The 21,344-nt window shown below is 40.3% G+C and overlaps 1 protein-coding gene across 5 annotated transcripts in view; it reads left to right on the top strand.

Moving 5' to 3' along the window:
* LOC111148935 (RUN and FYVE domain containing 3) overlaps positions 1-11,129 on the top strand; it is an 81,401-nt gene extending 70,272 nt beyond the window's left edge. For 4 of the 5 annotated variants that reach the window (XM_022505751.1, XM_022505752.1, XM_022505753.1 and 1 more), the window contains 6 exons: positions 1,299-1,418; positions 2,880-2,979; positions 4,655-4,719; positions 7,026-7,053; positions 7,848-7,916; positions 9,683-11,129. In XM_022505751.1, the coding sequence (XP_022361459.1) occupies positions 1,299-1,418; positions 2,880-2,979; positions 4,655-4,719; positions 7,026-7,053; positions 7,848-7,916; positions 9,683-9,826 (526 nt within the window). In that variant the 3' untranslated portion in view covers positions 9,827-11,129. Of the gene's footprint in view, positions 1-1,298; positions 1,458-2,879; positions 2,980-4,654; positions 4,720-7,025; positions 7,054-7,847; positions 7,917-9,682 lie in introns of those variants that run through there. The other variant, XM_022505755.1, reaches the window with a different exon arrangement.
* The last annotated feature ends 10,215 nt before the right edge of the window (positions 11,130-21,344 follow it).

Below are 21,344 nucleotides of genomic sequence, written 5' to 3'. Positions count from 1 at the left end.
CTACTCCCCTTTCTAGGCTTTACATTGTAAATAATCCTATAAATACTTGGATTTTTTTTTTAATGACTTTTGATTTGGGGGAACAGGCTTTACATAAGCTTTCATTCCTTCAAGAAGTCTTGACAAAAAAAAATATTTTTTCTCATTTTGGTATGATTTGCAGCATTTCAGCTGCTTAGGTGGGAACAAAGATAACCCCCCTTTGCTTCCAGCTTTTGAAACTCTTTACCTTCTTCTTGGAAAAACCAGAATTAAGAGAGTAAGGTAGATTTCATGTGTGCTTCTCTAGGTCCTTACAGACTTGAACCAAAGTCAAGTCAAAGAGCATATGACCAACCTCATGGAATAAACTGTGCTCTTGAACTTATTTTAGTTCTTATAATTTTGCACCTTTTCTTATCTTCATCAGCCTTTTGTGGTGATGAGTTGCCTTTTCTATGAGCATTTGGGAAGAGTGTTCCAACACTAAAATAAAACATTTTAAAGACTACAGATAGTATGCTTTCCAGTTCTATTCTATAGAGCCCCGGATGGTTCACCTCTTAGAACGCACTTCTTTATAGGTGCAAAGTTATGGGATTTATAGAAGAAAGCATTCATTAGAATTTTCCAGAGAATGCGATCAGGAATGTCATATAGGCCCAGTGCTGAGTTCTTTGTCCACTTAGTCACACACCACCTGGTAGGAATGGAAGAGGAAAGAGATGGCCAAACTCTGACAAAGGCTTTTCCTTAGAGAAGAACTCAAAGCCTAGGTAAGGGTTCATGTACAATGTCGTGATTTAATACAAATTGTGGTGTAGGGAAAGGACCAGGAAAATGTTCTCGTTCCACGTGTAAGAAGGTAGTTGCCCATTTGCAAGTTCCAGTTATGTGTGTAAAGCAGAAATATAAGGTACCAAACCTGTTAGGAAATAAACCCAAACAAAGAAGTGGGTTTGACTTTAATTACTGTGTACTTGAGGTTGGCTTTGGATATGGATTTTCTAAAAAGTGATGTTTTATTGTTTATCATCTAATGGCTGTAAACTGTAGTACTAGAATAAAAAAAAAATTGGAAAATCACCTTTTCCTCTGCCTGGTTCACCTTCATCTGGCCTTTCTTTAGAGTTTGTTTCTTCTCCATCTTTTTCCCCACCCTCGTCCAATTTCTTCCCCTGTGTCCTGCAAAGCATTTTCTTCCCCCTCTCTCTCTCCACGCCTCTTCCTTGGGTTGCTTTATTTTGTGTTGTAAACTTGGTCTTCCTCCCCACCGTGGCTTTTGTTTTCTATCACAAGTTCATGTGGCTCACACCCAGATTGTGTCGGGCTGAGCGGGGCCGCCGGTCGGCCGAGGCAGACAACCGGCTCTTCAAGCAGGACTTCGGAGACAAGATAAACAGTCTGCAGCTGCAAGTGGACCAGCTCACCAGGCAGCGGTGAAGAGAGGGCGCCAGGAGCTCCCAGGGCGGTCGTGGGTAATTCTAAGGCCGGCAGCAAGAGAAGGAGGGCCCCTGAGCCAGCCCTCTCCGTTCCGTCTTCGCAGTGTCCTTTCTCTGGAATTAGCATTCAGGAAGCTTCGCATATATCGACATTCCCGTATCTTTGTCAACATGCTTTGCGATCAGAAAAAGAGGAAACTAGAACCCAAGGCCCCAGATAAATAGAAAGGACTCAGAGAATTAATAGCCCACATAACACTGATAAAAATAGTATTCCCTAAATTTTTACTGTGTGCCGCAAACTTTATGAAGCACTGCACAGGCATCCGGTCCCAGCATCTCCCACCAACCTGTTCGTAGGAACTGTCTTACCCACCCTCTCAGATGAAATTAAAGCTTAGATGCGTTCAGTTTGTCCAGATTGACACAGTTCAGCAAGTAAGTAGCAGCACTTTAAAAGTCTGTCTCTCTGACTCCCAAGTCCTTAACCACTCTTCCATATTATCTGTCCAGTGAGACTCAATTCTTTGCTGAAGCCACTGACTTCAAACAAAGAGAACTTTGTTGTTGGATATAAAAGCACATGGCTGCCAGGGACACTAGTGGCGGACAGTAGAACTGGACATTGAACATTAGAGACCAGCTAATTAAGATGAAATGGGACAACAGAGTTGGTACTTTCAGGTTGTTTCTTCCTGAAATTCTGTACGTAGTGTCTTTTAATTGTAGTTAACCCTACTAAACATCATTCAATTGACTACAACTCTTTATTAAGAGTTAATCTTAAATACTGATATTCAGAGTGGTGACCCTCAGGCACTGGGAGATCTTAAAGTACATCCCTTTTTTAAGATTTCATGTATTTATTTGAGAGAGAGAGAGAGAGAGAGAGCGAGCATGAGCAGGGGGAGGGGCAGAGGGAGAAGCAGACTCCCTGCTGGACACGGAGCCCCACCTGGGACAATCCCAGGACCCTGAGATCATGAGCTCAGCCAAAGGCAGGCACTTAACTGACTGAGCCACCCCTTAAAGTACTTATTTTTTTTTTTTAAAGATTTTATTTATTTATTTGACAGACAAAGATCACAAGTAGGCAGAGAGGAGGAAGCAGGTTCCCTGCTGAGCAGAGAGCCCGATGCAGGGCTCGATCCCAGGACCCTGGGATCACGACCTGAGCCAAAGACAGAGGCTTTAACCCACTGAGCCACCCAGGCGCCGCAAAGTACATTCTTAATTATCCAAGAAATAGTAAACATACTGTCTGTATTTAGTGTTACTGGTTTTACTATATTGTGTTTTAACACCTTAAAGCCTGATTGTCCATATATATCTGGTAACTTTTTATTAATCAAGTATTAAAATTTAATTGCTGAGCTTTAAGAAAGGGTTTGGCATTCTTTAGAGAATATGATTGCAGAAATTCAAATTATGATCCTTTTCATCTCCTGCCCATCCCAGGCACCAGCTTGAGTTAGAACTAAAACTGGAAAGAGAAAGAAGGTTACAGAACAACAGGAGCATCCCAGGAAAGGGTCCTCAGAAGCCACAACCCAAAATGGTAATATTTGTTATTCCCTTGGTCATTTACTTAATTTTGGGGGGCTACCTCGTTGAGCTGGACGGTTTTCTCTCTGGCAACACAAGCGTAATGCTATGGCCTCGAGTATGTACATGCAGACAAGACCTGGAGTGAACACAGGCTTTGGTTCTCAGTCTACCTCTAGACACTCTCTCTAACTTGATTTCACTTTAAGTAAGATTATTTGGGTGTCTTAACAAAAATTCATGTTCCTTGGACTTCTTCTGCCTAATACCTTTAATACTAGGTTAGAGTAATCCTTCCCGACTCTGAATTTCCCTTTATTGTCTTAAATGTGGATTTGCTTCTGTATGCCTTTTCAGAATCGTGAGGATTTCAGTTTTACTATGCTCAAGGTACTTTTCTTGGGAAAATTAAAACAAGAGGGAACTAGAGTTGCTTGGGGAAAAGAAAATAATACAGAGTGTTTAAAGAACAGCAGTAGAAGTTTCTACACAACAGCCTTAGGAGAGAGACCCCCAGCTCCTATAGTGGCAAGGGAGCTAACGTTCAATGAGACCATCTCTGGGACCCAGGAAATTGGAGCCAACCTTTTCAAATAATAAAATCAGAATAGTATGTAATACCTTTTGTGTCAAAGACAAACACAGGAGAAAAGTAGCTTCTTGGTTCATGTTATATATAACAAAGGACAAATGTATAAGCTTCTTATCTAGCATTTTTAGAGAAAGAGATGCTAGTTTGCTGGAGCGCAGCAAATAATAGTAAATGGAAATGTATTATGTAGTACTCATTACTACTCCTTTACCGTGTGCAAAATACTCTTCTTTTGGCACCACGCCATCTTTATTAGTTTAGTTTCGAAAACAGAAAATCTCCTTAGCCGGGCTTGCAGAGATTTACCTAAATGCTTGGCCTATCTTACCTGCTTTTCCAGTGAGCCCTTGAGTTTCTCAATCTTAAATTGCCCTGCAGTCGGGGTTCCAGGAGTGTAAATATTGCACTAAGCTCCTTTCCGTGACACTTGAGTGGTCTAAGAACGTACATTCTGTTTTTGGAGGCTGATGGACGGCAGCTCAAGACAGACAGCACTGTGTGCGCCACAAAGAATTTGTCACTGAGAACCGCCCAGGCATGGCTTACGAGCGTTGGTAGAAATGCAGTTTGGAATTTACATTTGGTCCTTCAGAGTAGACGTATCATCGAGTTGTATGGGCCGTGTAAGTTGTCATGACATCGTGGCAGCTGCTTGACTGAGTGTCCAGAGGATTACAGTCTGCTAGACATGCGGTGCTCGGTTTTCCCAATTTTCCAGAGCTCAGCTGGGAGTGAGGGTGGAGGCAGATAGAGATTTACAGAAGTAACTAACATACCCTAAGAAGGAACTGATACCTTGAGCTCACTTCGTAAATAAATCCAGTATATTCTGAATTTTCATTGAACCTCAAGAGTTAAGAAGGGAAAATATCTACTCTGAAAACCGTTTGTGGCAAACGCTATCAGAATATTCGTTAAGAAACTACTTAGAGCGAAGAATGAGGGAAAACATCTTGAAAGTTAAATTCCTTCCCTAACAAAAAAAGCTGCTTAGCTTTATATACCTAAGCTAAGACAGTACAGAAGAAATGTCTGCAATACCATCGCTGTTGAGCATTCTGAATAACTCATGAATTGGGCTATTTTCTTTTGGCAGGATGGGAAGCACAAAATTCAAGAGGAAAATGTTAAACCGAAAGAGGCCCTGGACGAAAGCCACAGGTGTTTGTTAATAAAGTACTAACAAAGATAGAACGCTAGTTTGGGGTGGCGCAAAGAGGGAGAGTTTGATATATACAGTGGCACAGACGAGACAACAACTTGTAATAGTAACACTCCAGAAAGACATTTTGAGGGGGAATGAATAAATCAACCAGAGAACGCAGACTAAACCACGCCCACTTAGTCCATTTCAAGAAGAAAGGTGATTAAGCTGTCCTCTGACTCTTCCCCGGTTAATCCCCAAATTCAAATGATCACTTCAGCGATCATTTCTCATCTTTACTGGACTGGTATCACAGAAGAACGAAGTACAAATCATAGCAGTTCTTAGGTTCGTAAATGAACTCCAGTATGGCTTGTTTCCCCCACGTGCTATGTGAAAGCAGCTCTGTTTCCAGTAAATCCTCTTATTTTCTTCATGTCCTTTCTCTTAAGGGTCTCAAAAAGCTTCACTTGATGCCTTTTTCTTAACTCTTCATCTGATCTGCTCACTATGAAAACCATAAGATTATTCAAGGAAGTTGCCTTTTAATAATTATTTTAGCAGGTAGAAATAGAACAAAATATTACACAGTGCCACTGCATTAAAAAATGAAGGAGTCCAACTCTACAACATTCTGGAAGAGCCAAAACCATGGAGACAGTGCTTGCCAGGGGCTCGGGGGTATGATGGATTTTTTAGGACTGTGAAAACACTTACATGGGACTGCGATGATAGATACGTGTCCTCCAATTGTCCAGACCCCTAGAATGTACAACACCAAGAGTGAGCCCTAATGAAGCCCGCAGACTGATTAGTTATGATGTGTTAATGTAGGTTCATCCGTTGTCACATCGTTTACCCCCCTGGTGTGGAATGTTGATGTTGGGGGAAGGTGGAAGGGCAGGCAGGTTATATGGGAAATGTCAGGACTTTCTGCTCAGTTTTGCTATGAATCTAAAATTGCTCCCAGAATCAGTCTGTTCTAAGAACAGCAGCCGCAGCCAAAGTTAGTAATGAGAAAGATCCCATAGAGGGGCTTGGAGAGAACTATACTGCATACATTTTGGCAGCTGTCCCTCTCCAGGCTTTGATGCCTCAAGAATGAGGTAGTGTGTCACCTGAGCAAGTCACTGCTGGAGAAGATAAATCAACACAGTTCCAACAAAAAGACTCCTTATGCAGGTACTTGACCTTCAAGGCCAGAATGATTCCAAAGCTTTACGTTTACTCCCTAAGAGCGCATGGCCTGATTGAGGACTAACCTTAAATGACCTTAAAATGATCAGCATGGGCCAAAGAAAGGAACTAGAAAGGCTGTAAAATTAATGAGGGCTTAAAAGAGCCTTTCAGAATCAGCCCCATTCCAGACTAGAACTAAGTCATTTACAATCAGGAGACCTTACAAGCCAGCATCTGATTTCAGCCCTGGGAATATAAGACACTATCTTCTACCTATATAGTGCCCTGCAGCTTAAATAGTGTGTTTCACATTCATTATCTCCTTAAAAATGTAATTCTCCAGAAGAGAAAATTGGGGAGCACAGAGAAGTAAGATGGCCCACCTAAGCGGCTTCTGCTTCTCATGTCTTTGTTGAAGTCCTTTGCTCTACGTAATAGCTGTTTCCAGAGCCTGTCCTGGCCAGAGCAACAATCCTAAAACATAGCCAGGTTTCTTGGAATTAGAGTTTGAGGAACAGCTTGGACACCTGGTCACACTGGTGGTCACACTGCCCCTCGGTGGAAAAGAATTAGAACCACTGTGGATCTGTGGTGTATTATCCCCAGAACTGCTTCTCCTCTTAAATTCTGTTTCAAATTGGAAAAAGGAGGGTGAGCTTAGCTAGGTCTCAGGAAGAAATAGTTCAGCATGAATGGATACTCCTGTGACAATCTCATTCATTCCCCTTACCCTGATTAATTTGCTAAAGTTGACATTTTAAGGACATTTGGAAGAGGGGAACTAATACAGGACATATAATGGGTAGATTTCTATAATATCATAACAAAAGATACTAAAATGAATAGCATTGGCCATTGGAGTTTTACAGGCTGGGATATGAACGCTAAACTATTTTCTTGGTAGTAAAAACAAAGCATACAATATAACTCCAAGTCTGTTTTTAAGCAGGAACCATAATTTAAGTCAAGGATCAGAGTTTGCTAATAAGATCTAACCACCAAAATTTCCTCTCCTTGGAGGTCAAGATTAACAATTATGTCAACATAAAAGAACCGTGGTGCTGCTTTTCCTGTGCTTTTGCAATGATTCACATAGAAATATAATAAGTTGGTGTTTTTTCCTATTTTTAATTTTCCATTGTAGGCTGCCGTCTCACCCTGTGGATGAGCAGGTAATGGCTCCCCCCGTTCCCGTTCTCAGACATCTCGAATGAATTCTGTAGTCACCTGTACTGTCCCTGGCTGTACACAGGCAGCATGGAAAGTCGGTGAATGCACACAGGCCCCTGGGGCCCACCCTTGTAACAATACCCTTAACAAGTGCATTTGCCTGAAACTGTCTCCTGCCCGGAAGTCGCAGAGCTCTGAGCAATTTACTAAGTAAACAGCAGGTCTCGTTTCTTACTTGAAATTCTCTTTGCCATACTGTGGGACCTAAGAGAGCTCACTGTACCTCTTTTCCCCTTAGTTTTTCCTTCCATAAAAAAGACTTATTGATCACTTGGAAATAAACAGATATAAATGGTTGTGAGATACTTTGCAAGTAAAACAGGCTATGACAACCTGCAGAGAAAGAGGGTTAAGTGCGGCTAGGACTCAGCCAGCCCATCCTTCATCCATGAGATACAAAAAAAGCCTACTGCCTTCCATTCTTGATGATGCAGTAGGACAAGAGAGATGGGGCTTTTTTTTTTTTAGCTTTCTTCTTTACACTTGTATCCTTGAATTTTCTTTTTAGAAATAAAATCACATTACTTTTTTATAAAAATGAAAAGAGCTCCAAGAATATTGATGGGATTACCAGAGCTGCTTTAAGGGGTTAGAACCATATGTAATTTGTTTCTTTGGTTTGCAGATAGTTTGTAGCGTGGTTCTATTAATTTTGTGATTAAAAAAAAAATGAATATTCTGCAAGTATTACTGTTTCTGGGCTAAGAGACACTAACTCGCTCAATGTGTGGTTTAGAATCAGCTGCTGCTCTCTGAGAAGCCACAGATGTGTCAGCTATGCCGGGAAGACGGCAGCCGAACCAAGGTAACAGCGCTGAGGCCCAAACGGGTTCTTCACAGGGATGGCCTTTCAATACTAGGGACTTTGCTGTGTAGAGTACAGAGTGGGGAGAAAAGCACAAGGATGCAAGCATTTATAAAATACCTGTTGAAAAAATACGGGTTGTTTTTTTTTCCAGCCATAGTAAGTCATGTCAGTAAATCCCCATTAAAATAAATATAAGTAATTTAAAAAATAAACATAACTAAAGGTTTATTGAGTGCCTATTGTGTGGAATGTGCTATTTCCCCGCGCTCGAGGAGTAATGAACCAGCATGGACCAAGTCCCTGTCGTAAAGCTTGTCTCCTTTGTGTCGTCAGTTTATGGACGAAGCACCTTGGGCTCAGAGATTTTAGGCACATTTCTCAGAGTTCCTCAGGTCGTAAGTGGCAAAGCCCGGCCGCAGCCTGACTTTGGCCCCCAAATCTATACTCCTCCGATTCTTCATCCTGCGTAGACCAAATCAGATAGTTTGGGGAGGGAGGGATTCTCTGAATTATTTGGAGAATCAGCCTCTGCCAGGGAACTGCGTGCTCGCCACCAAACCTCTTGCTTTCCCCTTGGGCCCGCGGGGTCTCTGGCAGAGTGCCTGCCCGAGGCAGAGGGAAGGAAGCGTTCGTGGGTGGTGAGTGGCTCTTGGACCTGCTCACACTGCTGTCCCCCAGCATGGCATTCGGTGCCCGTTTCATTGTAGATGCTCAAAAACGGACAAATGACTATAAGAAACAAGTGCTTGGAAGAGATAAGGAAATGTGCCCAAATTCCGGGTTGCGCCCAAATGCCGCCGTTTGTGACCTTGCTGAATTTTAGCGAGCAAAATTATAATATGACCTAGTCTCAAATGCGCAGAATCCGATGAAGATGAACCTGCCTCTCTAGAATTAGAACTGGAATTCTAGACATATTTCCCAAAATAAAGAAACGGCTAATCTAATTCGGGCTTTTCTGAGCCATGCAGGACACCCGCAGTATGTCAGCGGGAAATTCCTCTCAGGCTTTCAAATAAAAGTGGCCCCTACCTCTACCGCACTGTCAGGAAGGTGAATTGTTTGGGAGAAAGTGGCATTATTAATGGGGCCAATTACTCTTCACAGCCCTTATACAGGGACCCTTGGAGCTCTGTGGGCACCACCCTGTCACAGCCTTTCCAGTGACACTGCCAGAATGACCCACGTGCTGCCTCATTGCATGACCACGAAAGAGTCAAAACGCTTCATAAAGGGACTGATTTCCCTATAAAGAGGATGCAGGGGGCTGGGCTCCTGCCGCACTGATAGCCCAAAGGATGTGCTTATAGAGCTTTCCAGGAAAGCATTGAGTGCATCAGTGTATCAGGAAGTACACTTTGGGTTCATACTCAGCAACATTAACCCTAGGCTGGCTCCCCGGCCCAGCACTTGGCCACTCCCTGCCTCATTTGGAGTATTCTTAGATACTTACAAACTGATTTTAGAATTAGCCCCTCTAAAAGTGAATGTAATGAATGAAAGTATTCTAAAGATACATTATTTGTGTATTATATTTCTTTGGAATTCTGTGGCACTGCTTCTCCTCATTTAGATCTAAGAGCGAGATGGTAAGCTGCTTCGTAGACAGACTGTGCTTGGTCAGGTACCATCTGGCACTTAGCAAACATTCAGTCAATACTTGACGAGGCATTGAGCATTTTTCGTATGTGGCCTTTTATAGCCCATGCATCTGTACGCCCTGCACTTCTGTTCCCCACCTAACCTCCCTCTTCTCCTCGCAGAATGTGTGTAAGAACTGCACAGGGACCTTCTGTAATGCCTGCTCAACAAACGAACTGCCTCTTCCTTCAAGTATCAAGCCTGAGCGAGTTTGCAATCCCTGCCACGAGCATCTGATGAGACAGTATTCCACCAGCCCATCGTAAGACTGGAAGCCGAGACCTGGACCAGTGTCTCCACCCATGGTAGATGTCAGGATCTCCTAGAGCCCAGAACTTAGAGTCAGCTCCAGCATTGATAGGAATGGTTTAAATAAACCGGGTCCAGGGAGAAAAGGCAGTGGTTGGGGGTGCTGGAAGGTTTGCTCAGTTGCCCTAATGACTGTAGGAATAAAAATTACTCAGCTGAACCTCTCTCTTCTAAATCTTAAACAACCCCACCTTTGAAGGCTTTATTTTTTAGCATGTCTTTGGAAGAACTATTTTTATAAATAGTGACAGTACTGGCATGAACATAATAGGAGAGAGGGTCCACACAGATAAGAAAAAAAAATAGGAAAATGATCGCCTCCTTCTTTTACATTTGCAGATTCAAGGGGGAAAGATAAATGTTAACTGAGATCAAAATTTAGATGTTTTATATTATCCCCAGGTGCTGCTAGACATAAACGGTTTCCTCTTCACCCCGCCCAACTACCTCTTTAAAGTATCTCTACCAAACTGTGAACCCAAACTCAGGGAAAAGAAATTACAGAGTAATATAAATTTTGAATGTACTTAAAACAATGTAATTTATTACAGTTTCAGGACCAGAAAGGTCCTGGCCTTACAAGTGTTTTCAGTATCAGAATAAGAGGAACATTTGCCATTTCTCCACTTAATGACTTCAGAAATAAGTATCTGCCCTTTTCAGAATGTCCTCCTGCAAAATAGAAGCCAGCTCCCTTCCTAAGCCTTCCCTGCTCTCCCAAGTCATAATGACGACTGTGTTTTAAAGATAAGGTTTGAGTTTTGCAAATAGGAGGTATTGAAAGCAAAGGTTTGTCAGGTGTAAAGTAAAACAATTTTAATTTGTCCATGGCTGAGATCAGTTAGCTCAGAATATTTATTTTCTTTAATAAGGGGTACCTTTCTCTGAGCCAAGAATTAGAACTGGTTGGTAGACAGATTTTTTGGAAAGTGTGATACTTAAAATATCTCTTCATATCAAACCCTTTGGGGAAAATTGGGGGAAGTGCCTTCTACAAGGAAAGAAAAACTTTGGTATGTGCTATTTTGATTATGTTACATGTGTCTAGGTTATTAATTACAATTAAGACCTAAGAAGATACGGATTCTGTAACCGGTTTAGAATTCTGGGGTGGAAACATCCTGGAACCATCATACTTGATAAATTCTCCTCAAAAGGGTTATAGCCTGGGAAAGAGTTGTTATTCCAAAAGTCTGGCCTGTTACATGGTGAAGCTGAGCTTTTAAAAGTACTAGGGAAAAATAAAATCTAATAATTCTAGCCTAGGTTGTTGACTGTTTTTATCCCTTTGAATAATATCGTGTGTGTGTGTGTGTGTGTGTGTGTGTGTGTGATCATCTTATTTTTGGCCATCTGCATGTTCTCAGCGCTGTTCTAGGTGCTACAGGTAATGTGGGGAATTATCCCAAATTAGCAAAAGCTATTTTATAATTAGTTTTGAATCAAATTGCAAAGAGGAGGCAACTTGGTACCTGGAATGTGAGGAAGAATAAGTAATTAGCCACTTGAGATTTTTATTGTGACTTAACACACAAAGCTATTTAGGCTTTTTCTTTCCCCCCCACCCCCGACAAATCTCCAAAGATCTCTTGGTGCAACTGTCCACAAAAGCCAGGGAGCCAAGTCATGAATGCCTTGACTTCATGTTAGTTCTGTCTTCCTTAAAAATTGTGCTTTCCAGTATTCACAGTGTAGCACCAAGAATACCATTCTTAGGAATAAACAAAGAGGCAAAAGATTTGTACACTAGAGACTACAGAACATTGCCTAAAGAAATTAAAGATCACAACAAACGGGAGGACACACCATGTTTATGGATTGGAAGACGGTATTGTTAAGATGTCAATATTACTCAAATCCATCTACAGATCCCATGTAATCCTATCAAAAACCCCAATATTTTTTGCCTAAATAAAAGTACCCATGCTAAAAAAAAAAAAAAGTACCCATGCTAAATTCATATGGAATCCCAGGGGACACCCAAATAGCCAAAACAATCTTGAAAAAGAACAAAGTTGGAGGTCTCATTTCTTACTTCAAAACTTAGTACAAAGCTACAGTGATCAAAACGGTATGGTTTAAAAAAAAAGTATGGTACTGGCTTAAAGACCTAGACCAATGGAATAGGAGAGCTTAGAAATAAGCCTTTATATATATATGGTCTAATGATTTTTGAGAAGGGTGCCAAGACCAGAAGGGGCTTGAAGGACAGTGTTTTCAATAAATTGGGTGAGAAAATTGGATGTCCCAAGCAAGGGAAAAAAGTGGGACCTCTACTAAAACATATACAAATATTAACTCCAAATTGTTCAAATACCTAAACAAATGAGCTAGAACTAGAACTAGGGGGTAAAAAACAGGAAAAGATTCATATTAGATTTGGCAATAATTTATTGGATAAGACACCAAAAGCACAGGCAACAACAATAACAAAAAAAACATGGGTTGGACTTTCATCAGAATCGTGGAGAAACTGGAACTCCTGTGTGCTGTTGCAGGGGTGCAGACACTGCCGAACAGTATGGCGGTTCCTGAAGAAATTAAAATCACCAGGTAATACAGCAATTCCCCTCCTGGGTATACTACACTCAAAGTGAAAGCTGGGACTCAAACATATTTATACAACTATGTTCATAGCAGCATTTATAACAGCCAAAAGGGGAAGCAACCCAAGTGTCCACCAAGAAGAAACAATGCGGCAAATACATACAATGGTGTATTCAGCCTTAAAAAGGAAGGAAATTCTGATGCATACTACTACACAGATGAATCCCAAGGACATTACAAGTGAAACAAGCCAGTCACAGGACAGATAGACCCCACTTGTGTGAGGTCCCTAGAGCAGCCAAATTCAGACACAGTAGAATGGTTGCTGCCAGGGGTTTGAGGGAAGGGGGAATTCAGTTGGGGAAGATGAATATGGGTTTGCACACAGTTCTGTCTGCTGAGGGGGTCTAGAAGCCAACACTTGGTAGCAGTGGGCACAACCCGATAGCCAATCTTTCATTAGAAACTAAAGCTTGGGGCGCCTGGGTGGCTCAGTCAGTTAAACATCTGCCTTCTGCTCAGGTCATGATCCTGGGGTCCTGGGATGGAGTCCCGCATCGGGCTCCAGTCCTTCATCGGGCTCCCTGCTCAGCAGGGAGCCTGCTTCTCCCTCTCCCTCCCCCCTGGTCATGTTCTCCCTTGCTCTCCTTCAAATAGATAAGCTCTTAGAAAAAGAAAAGAGAAAGAAAGACTGAAGCTTGGGTGTTGGTTTTTTTTGTGTTTTTTAAGATTTTACTTGACAGCATGGCAAGGGGAGTGGCGGGCAGGTGGAGATGGAGAAGCAGGCTCCCCACTGAGCAAGGAGCCCATGCCGGGCTCAAAACCAGGACCCTGGGATCATGACCTGAACTGAAGGCAGACGCTTAACTGACTGAGCCACCCAGGCACCCCTAAAGCTTGGTTTCTAACACCATTATCCATTAAAAGGAACCAGGGCTCTTTGAAGAAATGGCTGATGCTAGGTCTGGGACATCTTGTAATGCCAGAAAGTAAGAAAGTAGCATAAAAACCAAGGGTTCAAGGACACTGAAGGGATACAGTGGCCAATAAAAAGCTCCCAGTGGCCAAAGCTGTTAACTGTGAGCAACGAAATAATGTAGTACAGGATTATAAGCCAAAGTACAAAATATCTGAGCTCCTATTAATACAAAAGATTTTAAGTAAGTGAGGGAGAAGTGGCAAATCTACACAGAAAATACCCAAACTATTTTCTATTTCTTCAAAATGAAGCTTAACTTTCCACCTTTTGAATGTGGGCTGTGCTTAGTAACTGCACAATATAGAAAGTACAATTTTTTTTTTAAATTACAATATAGAAAAAGGAAAAAGGAAATTTATAGTCACCCAGCAAACCCTATCTTGGTCAGGTGATCAAAATTGATGTCAGTGATGGAGTCACGCTGAAAACATGCATCTTTAATAAGATGAATGAAAATGGGACCCTGGTGTTCTTCCTCACCAAATCCTATAACCCCACTGTAACCATGAGAAAAACCTCAGAAAACTCCACTGAAAGACATTCTACAAAATACCTGACCAGTCAGTACTCCTTAAAATTGTCGAGGTCGTCAGAAACAAGGTCAGAGGTTACAGAGACATGATGATTAAATGTAATGTGGTATCCTGGAACAAGACAGACAGGAGGCAAAAGCCAATAAAATCTAAAAAGTGTAGAATTTAGTTCATGGTAACGTACTAACATTAGTTGTGACAAATACACTGTAGCAATGTAAGAGGTGAAACTAGATGAGCTACATATAGGAAATCTACTTTTCCAATATTTTTGTATACCTAAAACTACTCTGAAATTAGGTCTACTTAGGGGCACCTGGCTGGTCCAGTCGGTGGGGCACGCATCCCTTGATTTCAGGGGTACAAATTTGCACCCTACATTGGGTGGAGAGATTACTAAGGAAAAATAAAATCTAAAAAAAATTTTCCTTAAATAAAAAAAGGGTACTTTCATACTCATAATTATAGATCTAAACTTAATGGAACTTCCCAAATGCTGTTTATTTCCAAATTGAAGTTTCCTCAGAATGAGGATTTTAAGTCAGATTTATAGCTCAGTGTAAGTCAATAAAGATGTATGATGAAACTCTTAAAAGAGAATTTAACTGTTCTATGAAAGGACCCCAGGTATGGACTAGTGATTTTAAAGTAGTTCGTGGGGTCACTATTATCGCCTCATTTTAGCTTTGCTCAACAGAAAAGGTAGGCCGTTTTCAAAGAATTCAATTTCAGAAGTGACCATATTTTGATTTATAATAAAACACTTTTCAAATAACTTAGCCTAATATATCCCCTTAATGGTCCCTCAAGTCAAATCTTAAGGCTTCTTAGACATTTGTTGGACATTATTGACTCTTTTATTCTCAACATCCCTGAGGACAATTAATTTTGTTAACACATTACTTTTGGATAGAGAATTTTATATGCATGTCAGTCTACCAAATCAGAAATAAATATCTGGCATGTACAATTTCTACACCTCGAATAAAGGTCAAATTTTATCCAAGACAGCATATTGAAACAAAAAGTTATTTAAAAAACAGAGCCAGTGACCAGTGGTAAGCTGGATGTTGGAGTCCTAAGAGTTAATAAGCTTGGTAGAGAGCGAGCACTCAGGCCTCCAACAGGCAGATAGGACAGAAAAGCTATAGAAGGGGCACCTGGGTAGCTCAGTGGGTTAAAGCCTCTGCCTTTGGCTCAGGGTCCTGGGATCGAGCCCCACATCAGGATCTCTGCTCAGCGGGGAGCCTGCTTCCCCTTCTCTCTCTGCCTGCCTCTCTGCCTACTTGTGATCTCATCTGTCAAATAAATAAATAAAATCTTAAAAAAAAAGAAAGAAAGAAAGAAAAGCTACAGAAGTCCCCAGGCAGCAACACTGCTTTACCATTTTGGGGTGCTGCTTTTTGACACAATAGCATCATTCATATTCAATAATAAGGTCTATCAAAAATAATTTATTCTTTAAATAAATTTAAAGTTCATTAAAAGCAGGTTAAAGTTTTTAAAGTTAAAAGCTTTAAATTTTAGGGGCACCTGGGTGGCTCAGTGTTAAGGTTAAAGCCTCTGCCTTCGGCTCAGGTCATGATCCCAGGGTCCTGGGATCGAGCCCCACATCGGGCTCTCTGCTCAGCAGGGAGCTTGCTTTCTTCTCTCTCTCTGCCTGTCTTTCTGCCTACTTGTGATCTCTGTCTGTCAAATAAATAAATAAAATCTTAAAAAAAAAAAGCTTAAAAATTTAAAGCAGGTTAAAAATTAGCCCAATATTATAACTTGTATTCCCCCATTTGCTTTCTTGACAAAACCAAAAGATGAATGAACACTACAGCCAGCCTATCAGAGACTGTGAATAACTCAGTGTTTCCTTAACTCTTGGTCTTTATTCTCAAATGTCATCGTCAAGTAACAGAAAGGTTAGTTAGAACCAGGTGTTTTGGGATCATAGGTCTTTGGTGAAAATACTTGGGAAATTTTACCTGCGGCCTTCATATTCAGTCTAGATCACTTTAAAGACTTTTTCTTAAATGTACCATAGTGATCCTTGAGAGTTTCACTGAGTCCATTCATATTCTAGTCTACACTGGCTTCCATGGCTTCACCAGGTACTTTCAAAAGCATTTCACTACAATGGCCTAATCCTGACACAAAACCTAGCAGCCATAAAAGGGGAGATTTAAGAGATGCACCACATAGGGGTGCGTGGATGGCTCAATTGGTTCAGCATCTGGCTCCTGAATTTGCTCAGGTAATGATATCAGAGGCATGAGATCAAGACCCGTGTCACACTCCACGCTCAACATGGAGTCTGCTTGGGATTCTCTCTCCCTGTCCCGCTGCCCCTCCCCCACTCCTATGCTCTCCAAAATAATAAATAAGAATTACACCACACAGGGACACCTGGGTGGCTCAGTGAGCACAGCGTCCGCCTTCGGCTCGGGTCATGATCCTAGGGTCCTAAGATAAGAGTCCCGCATCAGGCTCCCTGCTCAATGGGGAGCCTGCTTCTCCCTCTGCCTGCTGCTGCTCTCTCTCTCTCTGATAGATAAATAAATAAATAAATAAATAAATAAATTTTTTTTTAAAACTTAAAATTACACCACATAAAAATATTTTCTGCCATGACTAGCAAACAAAACAGCAAAGCGCTGAGGAGAAAGGTATTTAGTTAGCTCATTGTAAGAACAAAGGGCTCCTATTAAGAAAAAAAATCAAACACAATAGAAAAGTGGTCAATAAACATCATAGAGAGGCAACTGACAAAATTCAGTTCATGGAGACCTTTACAGGTTAATCTTATTTCTTCAAATAAGGGCAAAAGATATGGAAAGGGGAACATACAGGTTAAAAGAAATAATAGGCACTTCATTTTCACTAAAGAAGGTATTTATATGGCCAACAAGCTTATGAAAAAATGTTCAACATTATCAATTGTCATGAACAGCAAATTAAAGCCACAATTAAATAACCACTACACACAGAATGGCTAAAAGTGCAAGCTGGCACCAAAGGGTGAGGATGTGGACCTACTATCCGCCTTTCAGAATGTCTTATTCACAAAGGCTAGAAGACTAGGAACTAGATTTCTCAGAATTCCCTGCCAGCAGGGTTTTGCATTACATTCTGCCTATAAGAGAGACTCACACAAGCTTTGCACAGTGGGAGAGAAACAGAACCCACAATATTTTTCCTTGCCACTGGCAAGCATGTCATGTGCTTTGGCAAACATTAGATTTAAGATGCTTCCAGAAGCTTCTGGTATTCCTCCTGTGAATTATTTCATTTCAGTGGTGAATATGTAGCTGAATCACAGTCAGCCATTTCCTGCAACTCCTACAAATCCTGATTTCCTGAAAGCCATCAACAGCTTTGTTTAACCTTCATCCCCAAGGCCTTTCTGTTTCCTTAGCAAAATTTGACACATATTCCTTATAAGGCATGAAATCCATAGTAGAAACTTAAAATGAATAACATAAATACTAATGTAATTATTTTAGTTGATAAATAAAATTTTCCTTAATAAAAATATTAGTTTGTAATTCTTTTCGATTAGGATATAATTTAAATGTCTGGTTCTAAAATAATTTTATTTCAATATTTAGCTTTAATAGCTATAAGGACTAAAAAAAGACATCTCACAAAAATATGTAGATAAAAATAGAAGATGTACCTCATTAGCTATGCTTACTAAATAATAGTATGCAAGAAAATTATGATACGCAGAAAATTATGAAACTTTCTAGAACACTAAGTAATACCCAAATAAAATGGAAACAGATCTTGTGTTCTTGGATAGAAAGGTTTAATATTATAAAGACTATAATTTTCCCAAAAATAATCTACTGGAACTCTCGTATTGTTGGTTTTACAAAATAGAATGACCACTTTAGAAAAAAGTATGTCAATTTCTAGTAAACTTAAAACTACATCTATCTTACAACTCAGGTTATTCAACTAAATACTACCCAGAAGAAATTAAAATGTAGATCCACAAAAAGGCTTGATGGAACAAAAAGCTGAAACAGATGACTCTCAAAACACGCTGAGTTAAACTTTACACTGTATGATTCCATTTATACGAAAGTTCTAGAATAGGTCAACTAATCTATGGCAAAAAAAAAAAAATTCTAACAGGAAGAGGGGATGGGAAAGGTGCAGGACTTGACTGGGTAAAGAAATCTTGTGACGTGATGGAAATGTTTCACAGCTTGCCAGAGGTTACACGGTTGTACATTAAACTCATCACGTGGCAGGTACACTTAACACTTGTTCACTATAAATTTCACCTCAAGGTAAAACTCTACAGTACGTATTTCAAAAAGCTTAAGAGTTAAGTATGTCTACAACTTTGATATCTATAAAGAAAAAAAGACAGACTGATAGATGCACAGATATGATGAAGAAAGTATGACAAAATATTACTTGTAGAATCTAGGTGTAGGTGTACATATGTTGATAATTTATTCTCTATGCTCAAAATTTTTTATTTAAAAATGTTGGAGCAGAGTCATAATAACCAACTGCAACGTTAAGGACTGCTGTTTACATCCTGATCCAAATAAAACTTTTTTAAAAATCATTTTTCAGAAAGATATTCTTGACAAGAAATTAATATTTTTAGGAATGGTGCTTTTTTTAAGTCCTTTTTAAGAAAAGAGATGCATGCTGAAATAGGGTCATATGTTATGATGCTAGGTCTTAGATTTGCTTTAAGATTGATATGAAGAGATAAGTAGACAGGGGTAACAAGGGGGAGGGGGGGACAAATGGGGTTAGGATATGAAGACGATTCACAGAAAAGGAAACCCCAGAAGTCTTAAACATGAAATGCTACCTCCTAAGAGAATACCACTGCAGTTTTTTTAAACCAGTCAGATTGGCAAATAGATTGCTAATATGCTGTGTTAGTGAGGCTATGGGAAAATGGGCACTTGCGCTGCTGGTGTAAACTAAGAAAAAATAAATTATTGTTACAAGTTTAATTTTAGATATAAATTACAAGTGCACATACTCTGACCATTTATCCTAGAGAAATTTGTGTATGTACAAAATGACATAAATTTATATAAGATAGTTCATTTCAGCATTACAATAGCAAAAGATTGGAAACAATTCACCTGTTCACCAGTAATGGACAGGTTAAATTACATATATCCATACTGTACATTTTAAAAAATAAGAGGATTCTATATATGGATATAAAACGATCTTTGGGACATATTAAAAGGGAAAAAATGGCACAGAATAGCATGTAGAGTTATGCTATAATTTATATTTTAAAAAGAAATGAAAATGTCTATTAAATATTTGCTCATCTATACAGTAAACATCACTGGAAGTTTACCTGGAAACTGATGACAGGGTTGCCTGAGTAGGGGAACTAAATGGCTAAAGTGTAGGATGGGAAGGAGACTTCACCGTATACCCTTGTATATCTTTCGAATTTTATTTTGTTCAAAAAATAAAATACAATTTATAAATCATCCCACCATTTATTTTCATGTCATCAAGGTTTAAGAACGAAACTAAACCTTCCTATATCCCTGTCCTAAAATTCAGTAAGAAAACCACCTAAGAAACTGGGCAAAAGCTCTAAACAGACATCTCACCAAAGACAATACGCAGATAAAAATAAATACATAAAAAAAGAGGCTCACCGTCTTGGGTCATTATGGAACAGCAAAATAAAACAAGATAGCCAGTGAACGCCTATGACAACAGCTCAAATTCAAAACACTGACAACACCCAGTGCTGTCAAGAAGGAACTGCTACAGGAACTCTCACTCACTGCTAGTGGGAATGCAAAATGACACAGTTACCTTGGAAGAGTCTGGCAGTTTCTTACAAAACTAAATATAGTCTTACCATATGATCCAGCAATCGTCGTCCTTGGTATTTACCCAAATGAGCTGAAATCTTATGTACACACAAAATCCTACACAGGAATGTTTTATAGCAGCTTCATTCCCTTCCTGCAAACCTCAGAGTCTCATCTAGTGTGGATTGAGGGAAAACCTAGTCCTACTACACATTTTTTTGTAAAGCCTCTGGAACTTGGGCCTGCCTCTACCTTACATCTGAGATACTCCGTTCTACTCCGTAACACAGGCCCTGCCAGTTCAATGTGAACGCTTTCACATGATTTAGGGGACACTCTTAAAACAATGGAATGTCTTAGATTATAAAAGGAATAGGGTCGAACCCAGAGGAAACACTCCAGATGACAATCTGTTAAAGGACTGTTCCTGGCAGAGGATCCCCACAGGACCTGCTGACTCATCATAAGCAGGGCCATTGCCTCAAAATGGCCTGTGGCTGTAAGGGGCCTTCTTCCGCTTCCTCCACCCCGCACCACAGTAGTAAGGATTCAGAGCCCCCAACTCCACAGTGGATTCAGTCTCTCTTCCCACCCGGCAGAAGCCTCATTCACCCAGGCAGAGGGACAACTCTGGTTCTGCTTCCTTCTCTCATGTCAGTGAGTGTATCCATCAGATCACAATCTCCAGCAATGTCCTCCATGGTATCTATATGCTAATCATCAGACATCCCCCTGCCACCCCTGCAATTCAAGCCACCCCTGCAAATCTAGCCACGGCAAGATGGGTCACCTCTCCGTAACTAAACCTGCTATTTTTTCGTAGCTTTATCACCAAAGAGATGATAAAGACACAAAGGACCCACCCAGAAGAGAAATATTCACCATCATTACTTCTTTCATTAGCTACTATACAACCCAGTCTTGTCATATTTTGGGAGACAGAAGTATGTCTTTTGATTGGATGGAAAGGTTACTTTTAATCTATTATGTACTTCTCTTCCCAGTAGCTACATTTGCCTTCTCAGCAATCATTCATTTACTAGCCTAAATTATAAGTGATCACCTACTAAAGGAGTAAAGTATACAAATTCATACGATGACTTCCCGAGAATGGCCACCTTTTGTACTGAGCCCTCAGCCACTAATGTGGCAAGACAACCCGTGCCACCTTCATGCTTACCCACCACATAACATCTTGATGATTTTGCTCTCATTCTTTTCCTAGAGCTGTACAAATGAAATTCATTAGTTTTAAAATAATTGCAAATGATTTAATTTCTCACCAACCCCAATCCCAACAGTCCCTATAGATTTTTTCCATAGCAAATAAGATACATACTGCTCAACAGAGAAAAGAGCATATTCTAATAGATCACATAGCCACAGACACCCCTTCTGATAGCCTGGTATACTCAGCCCCATATGAGAACACATTTCTACTTTAGTAATACTGAAGTTGGTTAGATGCTTAATGAAGTCATGTTCATATGGGATGATAGAAATACAAACGAAAAATTACAATTTCTTCTCATACCATACCAGGATTTGATGTAACAAAAATATATTTGGTTGATAGACACACTCCAAAATAAATAGTCTCAGG

This window comes from Enhydra lutris, unplaced genomic scaffold (genome assembly GCF_002288905.1).
Source record: "Enhydra lutris kenyoni isolate GAN:26980312 unplaced genomic scaffold, ASM228890v2 scaffoldscaffold21, whole genome shotgun sequence".
Taxonomy (NCBI): domain Eukaryota; kingdom Metazoa; phylum Chordata; class Mammalia; order Carnivora; family Mustelidae; genus Enhydra; species Enhydra lutris.
Note: the sequence above shows the minus strand (reverse complement) of the source record. Positions and strands in the feature narration are given on the sequence as shown.